The sequence below is a fragment of the Physcomitrium patens genome, chromosome 19, assembly GCF_059467195.1.
Source record: "Physcomitrium patens ecotype Gransden chromosome 19, ASM5946719v1, whole genome shotgun sequence".
Lineage (NCBI taxonomy): Eukaryota > Viridiplantae > Streptophyta > Bryopsida > Funariales > Funariaceae > Physcomitrium > Physcomitrium patens.
The window spans coordinates 1655968-1668312 of record NC_143428.1 but is presented as its reverse complement, the minus strand read 5'-3'; the positions used below and the strand labels follow the sequence as shown (position 1 = coordinate 1668312).

Genomic DNA, 12345 nt, shown 5'->3' with positions numbered 1-12345 from the left:
GCGATGTGTTCACCGACACAGACGTCGCCGACTCAATGGTGCTGGAAAACTAGCAGTTTGTCATGTGATTCTTTCATCACACGTGACGTGTCGAGAAGAAGAATTCATCAGCGACGGTTTCCACATCGTGCTGACACCGACCAGGTCTGGTTTCGGACCCATTTGGACAGATCCACATCGGTTGGGGAGAAGCTCAGGGCTACTACTCTCGCACCAGTGCATTCAGCCTCACTGCAACAAAAATCTGATCAGGCCTTGATGCGGATCCAGCATCGCATGTATTTCGACGCGGAATGGAACCGCCCCACGAGACGCTTTTTTATGCAACGCCTTTATCATCGGAAGCTCGGAGGCAGATCCCGGCGCCTCTGCAGTCGCGGGGGATGAGCGTGGCCGGCGTTGACCCACTGTCTCCCACGCGGCCAATACCGGCGAAACGTTTAATCACCGGGAGTGTCGGCACGCGATGCATCCTACTACAGGGTTGTGACGAAGAGACCTCGCACATCATCCCACCAGGTCTACAGCCTAAGGGCCATCCACACTTATCCAGGTGCTTGGGGCGGTGGAATTTGTTTGCTGGACGGTTGCTTTCTAGGATACCGTAGTGTGTGCCGCTGGTCACTGAGCTCTGATTTCACGTAGCGGTAACACGTATTCGTGGGCGTTGATCTCTAGATGCGTGAAGCACAATGCCGAGGCGTTTCTCGGGATCGGTGTGGATCACACGATTTTCAGCTGGGATACCTCCAGGTTGCAGTGGGACCGATTGCGGCGATGGCTTACACCTTGGTTCCCATTGAATTACGGCACAATTGCATGATGTAGAATTGTTGCAGCCCTCGGCATAGTTTTGTACTGCTACAACATTGTGAGCATCACAATTTGTCGATTCGATTCTTCGTTAATGGGGGGCAACTTCCTTCAGCCTTCTTCAGTCCAACGGCACCACAGCATCGAAAGCCTAGCACTGCGTGACTGATTTCGTGTGTTGATGAACAAATACTTTATCGGGATGAGAACTTTCAAGACCGTCTTCACGAGCATCATTAAACCCTAATTTGAAAGGTCTCAAATTGTGTAGTTTCTTTTATGGCTTTTGCTATTGTTTATATCTATTTTGTGTATTTTGAGTGGGATTCATATTTTTTCTTTCGATATTGAAGTTAAAATAAATGGAACACATCATCAATGCAGAAATTTGGGTGTCAGTTGAGAGTGAATTTTTTTCGAGAATTTTTTCAGAAATTTAAAGCATGACGTACACAAATATCATTTGACATTTATTAGTTTGGAGAATCAGCAAAAGTTTAGAATCCACAGTAAGAAATTTTATTTCTGTAATATAACCAGGATTTTTCTGCTACAACGGTACAACTTTAAGTGAAATCAATATATTAATCTCACTAAGGACTCATGTATGTTATTCTTAATAAAACTAGTAACAACTCATCACCAAAAAAAAAAAAAACATTTTTAACGGTTAATTTTGAAACTACGTTATTGAAAATTACGAGTTTTTAGAAAACCAACTATCAAATACGTCACTAACGATAATAATGTCAAGAAGTAATTTCACAAATGTAGAAGAATACGAAATTTCGAGATGTTACATTGATGTTATGAAGTAAATGTTTGAACATTTGCATCGAAAATAATATGTGCCAATCAATTTTTCTTATGTTTTTAATCAATTACCATTTTATATTGTACTATTGTCATTGCAACAATGAATCCACATACATAAAATTTGATGTCATTCCTTAAGTCCTGATATCAGGCACCTTGAGTATCAATATTACACCAATAGTGTAACTTAACACCTAATCCTTAAAGATCTAGTCGTAACAAAATTATTGTGCTAATTTATGGTTTGAGCATTATTGACGGATATTTCCGCTTTCTTATATAATTCTGTGTTTAATCAGTATATCAAGTCTTCTACATCAAACAAAAATTTCTGTTAGATCAACATAACTATCACATTACTCACTTGATATACAACTATCACAGCTTCTCTTAACTGGATAAACAAGAATCATTCAGTATATTACACCTATTCTTTGAAGTTGAATATCAAAGAAGTATGAGAAAAGACACACTGCCTCATGGGCATGCAGAGTTCTTCCCTTAAGAAAACTTTCATAATTAAAAATTCCAACAAGATAGACAATGGCCAGACTGAACAACTAGACAGCACGTTCTAATATATAATTGCTCGGTTTAAATCAAGGTGTATTTGTGTACGGTCCACAATTCCCAGCATCAGCAAATTGGAATATTGTCAGCAAACTCACAAATCGACCCAAACGGCTCCAAGCGACCTCTGAGCGAAAAATTCCTATCAAATGAACAACAACATTCTTCGCTTACAATGGCTAATCTAATGGCTGACAACTCACGATGGCCTAAACAGGAATGCAAGGAACAAGCTTCACTGCCAGGTGGACATGGGCAAGTTCTTTGCATTCTCTCAGACAGGTGCAAAAACTTAGTTTTAGTCTGGAATTATATGACCAAAGCACACTCACCCAATTGATAAGTTGGTCGAGCATTGAGTTTCCAAGTTGGATTCCGAGAGCATCATAAGATAAGAGAAAGAACTCATCCTATTCAGAAGGCCCAACTGTAGTCAGAATAGCAACTCTCCCAACTGAAGTCACCATGCAAATGTCTTTAAATGGAAAAGGCTCATCTCTTAGTCCTCATAGTAAACTTCTGAAATATAATGATACATAACTCTGTGGTAAGGAATTGAATACCTGTGCGGGCTCTAGCAAGAGGTGGGAATTACGCATCATCTTCGTAAGAATCCAAGTAAAATACAGAGTAAGCCACTAGGGCACCACACCACAGCAGAAGACAATATCATTGAAAGTGTGCGATTATTTTCTTCCACTGGTAGCAACCTGTGCTTTTGCTTTTACTTCAAAATCCTGCCAGTAGAGAATATGCATGAACCAATTTCTTGTAACTACGAAACTTGAGAATCTGTGCTTTGAAGTTGATAACTTTGTAGATTTATGACAAAAGAAACAAAAGGAAGCAATTTCGTCGAAGTTCAAGCATGATTTACCTGAGTGGAATAGAGGAGGATGTAGTTGCGAGCTTGTGCAGGATTGTGATTCTCAGCACCCTTGCTCCATTCGTAGTTAACCGTTGAGTATCAACTTCAAAATATAAGCAGGGATGCAAGACAGTGCCTTCATCTATGTCCATTACAGTATCTTGAAAGGAACACAGCTGCGATGACTAGCAAACTTACTAATACCCGAAAATCAATGATATGATACAATTGCGTTCAAAATAACTTTCTAAAAATAAAAGAAAAAAACAAATCGCGTAAGCAAAGTTTGTTCCATCGTGATTGAATGTACTGCAAGGAATCGGCTGATTACATTGCTGCATTGACTGCAAGATTATTTCAAAATGCACATTCACTACTTGGAATTTGTAATCAAACCGTAATCTAAGCACAATGCATTTAAAGCAAAGACAAGCAGGGAGAGCCTCCACACAACTTCCATAAACCAATGTCCTTCACAATCAGACAAATACCTTCAATCTTTGTTTACTATCTTTATCCCAAGAGTTAAATGCTCCATCAGACCCAGAAGTAGCGAACGTTCCATAGACCTGGTTATTCCAAGATATTGCATGGAAAAAAAAAAAAAAAAAAAAAAAAAAGGAAGAAGAAGAAAGAAGCAACAGTAACAATAACTAAAACCTTCATAGATAACTATGTAGAGCGATCAGCAGATAATGCAAAGAAAACACAAAAGACCACTTTTAAACTGGAAAGCCTACTGAGTGGAAGAAAAAACATATATGGTGGAAGTCAATAGAATTGACTGCATATATATATCATTGTTGTCTCTATGGCACTTAATATGAAGTTCTTGGATTGCTGAGCCTCATCAATGTGCTGAACAGCTACTCTACCCTCGATTGAACCAACCTACAGTACAAGAAGAGACAAATGAGCGAAGCATTTCTCACACTCATATATTCTCTCTCAAACAGTGCCCTGAAAAGAAGATGCATAAGATTGCTTTGATTTAGAGTTGACTTACGAGAAACCCTTCCTTGCCCGGAAAGGTTGAGACACATCGAGTTTGATACTTCATCGGAGACGGTATCCGCTTGAACTCTGTCTGTTGCAACAAAACAAAAACATCAGATTGCTTTAAAAGCATCCAGAAATACCAAAAGAATAAACGACTACAAGTAGATTCCGATTTGACATATTCGTCTCACTAATGGATATAAGAAAGAAACATTTGGATACCGAACGTTCAAGGCCAAAAATCCAACCTACCATTCTAACTCAAGTTGATATAATGCTTACTTGGGGACTTGCAAGATTACAGACAACAATGTTTCGATCTGTTGTTGCAACCACCATGAGCGGGTGCCGAATACTCATGGTATAGCACCTCTCACAAAAAGAGGTTGAGTGTGTGCTGGAGTTTGTGCCCGTAAATCCCAATACCAGCATAGATAATAACAATTCCTCAGCACTACGTGCTAGAACCCACCTTGGACATACTGCAAACCACCTTAGCAACTCATCATAATGCATGATAAGCTAGCATAGACACAAGGTTCAGATGCCGTGGAGAATGGGATTGGAATCACCTTGCAAAGATCTAGACTTTTGCAAGTATACCACTGAGCAAGAGGAACAGGGATAACCGATAGGAAAATTCCATCAACTTCAGACACACGTAAGTCCAAAGACGATTCCTTGACATACAAGGAAGAAAAAGCTACCATCACCCACCCCAAACTTAGTGCCTAGAACAATATAAGTGGTTCAGGTAATGTAAGTACTTGAGAGTTCTGTCCCAGCTCCTGGTAACAAGTAAGCTCATTTCAGGAATCCATGAAATGCTCTTAATAGGTGCTTCATACATGTCCAAGGTGATTGCCTGGCTACCTCTTAGAATGGGCCACATCTTTGTTGTTCGTCACAACCTGCCAAAAATATTGTACTACCATCTTCGTTCCAAACAAAATAGTGGACCTACACCATGTATACACATAGCACAATGCTTGGTCACACTGAGAGATAGCAAAAAATAGCCAAGTACAACCTACAATAAGTCCACAACCGGATACTACAACATATACAAGAAACTAATATGTATTGGGTAGTTATTGCAAAAACTAAAGTTTCATGTTCAGTTCTTCATGAAATCGTAAACCACTGCAACTAGCCAAAACTTTATATGGAGCCACGGTGTCATGCGGTAATATGGCTAATGAATGAAAGAGAGAAGAAAATATTATATTATAGAATAACTTATTTTAAAATATTATATCAAATTATTTTAGAAATATAGATAATAGTCAAAAAGATAGTAAATAAAAGGGTGCTAATATAGCCCTTTTGCAAAATAGGCTTCTATTTACTTTGCTAGGCTATAAATAATCCAAAACAAAGTAGACTAAAAAATTAAATAATATAGGCATGTATAGGAGGGAGTTAAGAGTAGATTTTAGCAAAATTTACCTCAAGAAGCCAAGAATTGATAATTGAAGAGGATCAATTGTCAATCTAGATCAAAATCAGACCTTGAGGCACAAAATCATGCACCTATAAAAATTCTAGGGTTTTCTAGTAGATTGGATAAAGAGATTTGAGAGTAGACTTGTTAAAAGAGTTTTAAGCATTGGTTTTATGTCAATCAAGTCAATATTTAGTTTTGGGGAATTTTCAAAGTTTGTGATATTTATGGTTGGTTTAGATTTTGAAAAATAAAACTATGTTTACACATTTGAGGGTTTCTTGAAATTTTTGATATATGTATGAATAAATTCTGATTAGAGTTTTGGTGTGCTAGTTGTAAATATGTGTGAAAATTTTGAGATCAATCAAATAATTAAATCAAAGTATATGAAGGTCTTATGGGTTGAGGTTTCAAAAATTACAATTTGAAGATCAATGAGTATTTTTAAGATCTTTAGAAATTTTTCAATTGGATTGAATTAAAATTTTTTATGTAGAAACTAAACTTGATTTTCAATAGTTTAAGTGAATTTTGAGAGAAATTCAAAAATTCATAAAGGAGATATTGGTACTAGAAGTTCAATATTTAGATTGGAATAGGAGGTCGACCAATACTTGAGTGGATTATAGGATTTTTCTTTCATTTGATAAGTGTAATTATCTTCAAATTTTTTGCACTTATTTTTAATTGAAAGATTAAAAAGTATGTAAATTTTTAAGCAAGATCAATGATTTAATCAATAGATATTGGAGTTCTAATCTATCTTAAGATTGGTTTGAATTAGTTAGATTTTGGTTAGGGTTTGGTTTAGGATTTAGAATTTAGTTGAGATTTGATTTAGAATTTAGTTAAGATCTATTAGGATTTCAATTAGAATTAAAATATAATTTTATTAGGATTTATTTAAGATTTATTTAAGATTTATTTAAGATTTTTCTAATATTTTTTTCAAAAAATATTCATGTTTTTTTTATAATATTTTAAAGATTTTTTTTGGATTTGATTAAAGCTTGATTAGTATTATTAAGATTTAATTAGAGTTTATTTAATATTCTATTAAATTTTTTAGGATCTTGTTGTTGCAATTTTTTTTTCTACCTTCTATAATCAAGTATCTGGTGTATTTTCAAGGAAGATTTCATGTAATACAATAACAGAAGCATAGCAAAGATGACATCCAAAAAAATAACACATGCACATGTCATGGACATATATATTTATTAAAATAATTATCTAGATGTTATGAATAGATAAAAGTAGGTTAATTTGATAATGTCTTATAGAAAAGCTTTCTATAAGGTATATAGATGTGATTTCATCTTTATACGTGCTTATATGTGATTGATAGGTTAAAAACTTGGCTAACAAGTTGGCCACATGTCGTACATGTTAATAGCTTGTGTTGATGTTTTAGTCTTTTTGTCTTTAATAATAGCCATTTTGATATAATTTCATACAATCTTTAAGTGATTTTTTAACCTTATTAAGTAACATAAGAGTGTATTAAACTTTTTGTTTTTTGAGATTCATATCTTTGATATTTTGACAAGAATCCTTATTTGTTGTTTTTGTCTTGTTTTTAGAAGTAAGTGGATTATTTAACTTCTATTGTTGTATTTTCATGTTTCTAGACTACCCACCTTCAATCTAACATTTTAGTTTCCAAATAATAGTTTTTTTTTTTTTTTTTTTTTTTTTTAAAGATAATGGACTATTTTTCTTTGTTGAAATTTTCATTTAACATTAGAGGTTACAAAACACCTTCTTCTAATTTAACTTATGTATTTGATTTGAGTTATTTATGGAAGAAAAAATTATAGATGTTACTCTTAATCAAAATAAAAATTTATTTATGACTATTACAAATCTTTACGAGTTTGTTAATACTCATAAAGTAGAATCTCACATATCTCTAATATAAACCATGGAAATTATATTCTAATATCTATGGAAGATACCAACAATTAAATTTAAAATTTATGCTAAAAAGTTGTGCAATGAAGAAAAGCAAGTAGATCAAGTTTTCAACTAAATTTAAGAAGTGTTACTACTACAAATATAAGAGAAGTAAGAATAATTATATCAAAGAAGTTTGATAGAATAAGATCAAAGTTTTGAAGATTTCTACAACAAATAAAGTTTTATTTAAGATTTCATCATTCTTAATATCCTAATGGATTTACTTAAGTTAGATTTCTAAATATACTTTTTTCTAAGAATAATCTTTCTTGGTTTGAATCTTTGATGAAAAAAGATTCATGACTACTCTATGTTTTGAATTCATAGCCACATGTAAGTATTCATAGCCACATTTGGCGAAAGTAATCAAGAAAGGATAGCAAAAGTAAATTTGTATCTTTGAAATAAGGATTACATTCAACCACCACATATGATACTGAATTCCAAAACCTTACTTGCAAGGTGGATTGGAATGATAAGGCCCTCATCAATCAATTTTAGTATGAAAGAAAAGATAACATCAAAGATTTATTATTGATGATCCCAAGAGCAAATTCATTAGACTAATTTATTACTCAAGCCATTGCATACAACAATTAACTCTTTGAAAGATACCAAAAATAAAGATTTGACTAGAAAGATATAAGTGAAGTAAATAGCAACAAATTCTAAGTTTATAGAAGCTTATTCATGAAGACAAAAACTTAAAGAAATTGATACAATATATTTTAAACCTCTTACTAAGCAAGAAAAGACTCGACATTGTGAAAAAGAATTGTGCTTATATTATAAAAAAAACTAAGTACACTCTTCAATATTGTCAAAAGAAGCAACACAACCAAAAAATAAAGAGCATGGTTGCCAAAGAAGTTGATGTATCAAAAAACCAATTTTTAAAGCTATAATAAGGATTACTCAGTTAGAATCTTGAGCAATACCTACTAAAGATCATATCTTCTTTACAAATTTTTCACCTTATTTTATAGTAGAAATTTATTTAGGATCAAAAAACTACAAAATCTTAGCCTTGTTAAATTTAGGAGCCTCAACTTGTTTTATAGACAAAGACTTTGTCAAAAAATAAAATATATTTTTAATTAAAAAAACCAAACTTATGCATGTAGAAGTAATAGATGGTTGTTTTTTGTCTTTTAGAGATGTTACATGTGAAACTATTCCTTTAGAAGTAGCAACTAATGGTCATAATAGTTTAGTAATATTTAATATGATTAGATTTTTTTTTAATTTAATTATTTTAAGATTATTGTGGTTAAAAAAGTATAATCCTCAAATAGATTAGATTTCTTATAATATTGATTTTTTCCATAGTTTAGTCCAAGATCTTGCTAGGCAAGTAGAAATCCATAAGACCAATATATCTAAATTATTATTGATAGGTGCAAAAACTTTCATACATATTACAAAATAAGGGTCAACTTTTTTTATATACCATATGTATTTTTGATGGAAAAAAGATTTCAAGTAGTATTCCAAGTCTACATCAAGTTTATCAAGATATTTTTTAAAAGAAAAATATAGATATTCTTCTAGAATATCATTCTATGATTATTCCATTGATCTTGAAGAAAGAACTCAACTATCATTTGGACCAATCTATAATCCATTACAAAATGAGTTGATTGCACTTTAAGAGTACATTGAGAAGAATTTGGCTAAAAAATTTATTTGCCATTTTAAATCTCCAACAAAGACTCTTATCTTATTTCTGAAGAAAAAGATGGATCTCTATAAATGTGTGTAGACTATCAAAGACTCAAGAAGATCACCATGAAGAATAGGTATCTTCTACCTTTGATTTCAAGATTGAAATAATTCAATCAATCAAAGATTTATATCAAAATAGATCTACAAGGAGTATATAATTTGATATATATTAAAAAAAGATATGATTAGAAAATTGAGTTTTGAATAAAATATGAGCATTTTAAATATAATATCATGCCTTTTGGATTTTCAAATATATCAGTTGCATTTCAATATTTAATGAGTGATTTTTTTTAAAAAAAAAATATAAATCTATTTAAAAAATATAAAAAAAATATGAACTTCATATTTATTGTATATAATGAAAACTAAAAGATGCAAGTTTAAGCACTAAGATAGAAAAGTGTGTATTTTTTACTACTAAAATTGACTTTTTAAGACGCATCATTTCAAATGATAGCCTTATGATGGATCTTAAGAAGATTTGATCAATTATAAATTAGAAGATCTCAAAAATAGTCGAAGATATGCAATATTTTTGAAGGCATTCTTTATGAAAATAGATGCATCAAATTTTGCTATGGGTGCAATTTTGTCATAAATGAAAGAAAATGATAAGCTCTATCCAATAGCTTTGTATTGTAAATTTTTTTCAATAGCTAAGATAAATTACAAGATCCATGATAACAAACTTTTTGTAATTTTAGATTTATTTCAAGAATGGCATCAATATCTAGAAGGCACTTTAGTCAAGTTATCATATATATGAATCATAAGAACCTCAAGTATTTCATATCCTCACATATTTTGAATTATCGCTAAGCTTATTGGAGCATATCTTTATTAAGATTTGATTTTAAAATCACTTATCAATTTGAAAAATAATAAAGTTTGTTAGACGTCCTTTCTAGAAATTCTTATCTTCTACCAAAAGAAGGAAATTCAGCTTTTGATTAATAAAAAAATGATATTTTTGAAGGCACATCATTTCCATCTTTGAGCAATGAAATCAATATTAATTTTTGATTCAATCTTTTTCAAGTAAGTTCAATCAAGTATGTTCTTTAAACTTTTTCTTTATGATATTTAAAATTATTCTTTTAAGTTTTTAGATACTTCTTAGTTTGAATTCAAAAACAATCTACTCTATTTTGAGGCACAATTATATATTCTAAAAGACAAAGCATGATTACGTGTTTTTTAAGCTTGTCATGACTTTCCAACTATTAGATATTTTGAATATAAGAAAATTTTAGAACTAATATCTATAGATTTTTAGTGGTTTCTAATAGAAAATATAGTTAAAAACTTTGTGTAATCATATGAAATTTGTTCAAATTCAAAAATTCTTCTTCATCGATCTTATGGACTTTTTCAGACATTATCTTTTCTAGAACAACCATGATCTTTTGTTTCTATGGACTTTATTATGGATCTTTCAATCTCAAGTTCTCTTGACTTTATATTTGTGATACCAGATTAATTCACAAAGATGGTACATTTTGTATCATATACAAAATCTATTACAAGTGAAGAAACATCTAAGTTTTTTCTTTGACAACATCTATTGCTATAATGGATTGCCAAGGAATATTATATCAAATAAGAAGATGCAACATGCATCAATATTTTAGAAAACTCTTTTCAAGATTTTGAAGGTGGGCATGAAAGTATATTTGACTTTTCAACTTCAAATTGATGGCCAAACGGAAGAAGTGAATTAAGTTTTAAAGTAGTATTTGAGATATATTTTTAATTATCAACAAAATGATTGGACAATTCTTTTATCATTGATAGAGTTTGTTTATAATAATATAATACATTCTTCTACTCAACAAACACCTTTCTTTGTTAATTTTGATTATCATTCATAAATTAATATTTTTTATTTTTAAAAATTAATAATTATATATTAAAATATTAAAAAAATTATTTATTAAAGCTACATGTAATAATAAGTAGGCAACTAAAAGAAGCTCAAGAATAATAAAAGATGAATGCGGATGCTTATTGCAATAAAAAACCTCAATTCTATGTTGGCAATAAAATATGGTTATTTTGTCGTAATATTAAGACTATTTGTCTTTGTGACAAGTTCGATTATTATAGACTTAGATCATTTTTATATATAAATAAATTAATCCAATTGTTTATCAATTGTACTTATTAAAGAATATAAAGATCCATCCTACATTCTATGGATTTCTTTTTGAGCCATAGAAGACAATAGATATACTAGAAAGATGACAAATGCCACCTCTTCCTATAAAAGTGGATAATAACTAAAAGTATGAGGTTGAAGAAGTCTTAGATTTAAGACAACACCTAAATAGATTAAATATCTTGTTCATTGATATTAATAAATGTATATGGGAGCCAATGAAGAATCTTACAAATGAAGTGAAGAAGATTGATATTTTTTATTTACAATATCTATCAAAATCAAGATGAAAGATAACAAATCTTTGTTATAAAAGAAAAAAAATTCAAAAAATATTCTACTTTAATTTCTATCATTGTTTATAGTTTCTATATATTTATAATATTAAAGAGATAAAGAACCAATAACCAAGAAATTCAACTCTACAGCCATTGTTTGCTGACTTATTAGACAAGGCATTGCAATTGCTGTAACCTTTAAGACAATGTAATTAAGATGAAGAATTTCAAGAATGACATATTCTTCTTTGAATGGATGGCAAGACATAACACGTTTGTTATTACAACATAAGAATAGACTCCTAATGTTAAGTGATTTTAATTGATATAAGAATGACTCCTCATTATATTACAAATGTTTTTCTTGAAAGAAGTTATGAAGGCCTCATTAAATAATAAGGTGGTCTTTTTTTCCTAGAATGGAGCATTATTGGTGGTTGAGAAGACCTATCAACTACTTTCAAAGAGAATAAAGATTAGAAAATGCAGTAAATATAATTTACAATATTTTTGACTTGTTCAACATATAATCAATATTCCTTGTAGAACTTATCTCTAAAAAAGGAAGTAATATCATAAATATATTTTAATAGTTATCTAGATATTATAAAAAAATAAAAATAGATTAATTTGATAGTATCTTAGAAAGAAGTTCTTTAAAAGCTTTATAGATTAAATTTTATTTTTATACATGTCTATAGATGATTAA

The 12345-nt window shown here is 30.9% G+C and overlaps 1 protein-coding gene and 1 pseudogene across 2 annotated transcripts in view; one reads left to right on the top strand and one right to left on the bottom strand.

The window, feature by feature from the left end:
• Positions 1-65: 65 nt before the first annotated feature.
• On the top strand, positions 66-1152 carry LOC149987335 (uncharacterized). Its single transcript, XM_090244820.1, has 2 exons — positions 66-553; positions 679-1152. Exons 1-2 carry the CDS (start codon positions 294-296, stop codon positions 821-823), a joined length of 405 nt encoding a protein of 134 aa, XP_090100946.1. The 5' UTR covers positions 66-293; the 3' UTR covers positions 824-1152.
• Positions 1153-2122: 970 nt separating this feature from the next.
• The window catches only part of LOC112295931 (uncharacterized), a 29984-nt pseudogene continuing 19761 nt past the window's right edge, over positions 2123-12345 (bottom strand). Inside the window, exons 2-6 of the transcript XR_016498426.1 lie at positions 4639-4769; positions 4349-4527; positions 4074-4154; positions 3077-3958; positions 2123-2936 (exon numbers count right to left, since the gene is read on the bottom strand). The product of XR_016498426.1 is annotated as an uncharacterized LOC112295931 (transcript). The remainder of the gene's footprint in view (positions 2937-3076; positions 3959-4073; positions 4155-4348; positions 4528-4638; positions 4770-12345) is intronic.

Excerpts from the sequence above, each read along its gene's own strand:
- LOC149987335 (XM_090244820.1), top strand. The coding sequence starts at position 294 with ATGGAACCGCCCCACGAGACGCTTTTTTATGCAACGCCTTTATCATCG. Across the intron at positions 554-678 it reads GGCCATCCACACTTATCCAG|ATGCGTGAAGCACAATGCCG; the intron begins GTGCTTGGGGCG and ends GTTGATCTCTAG.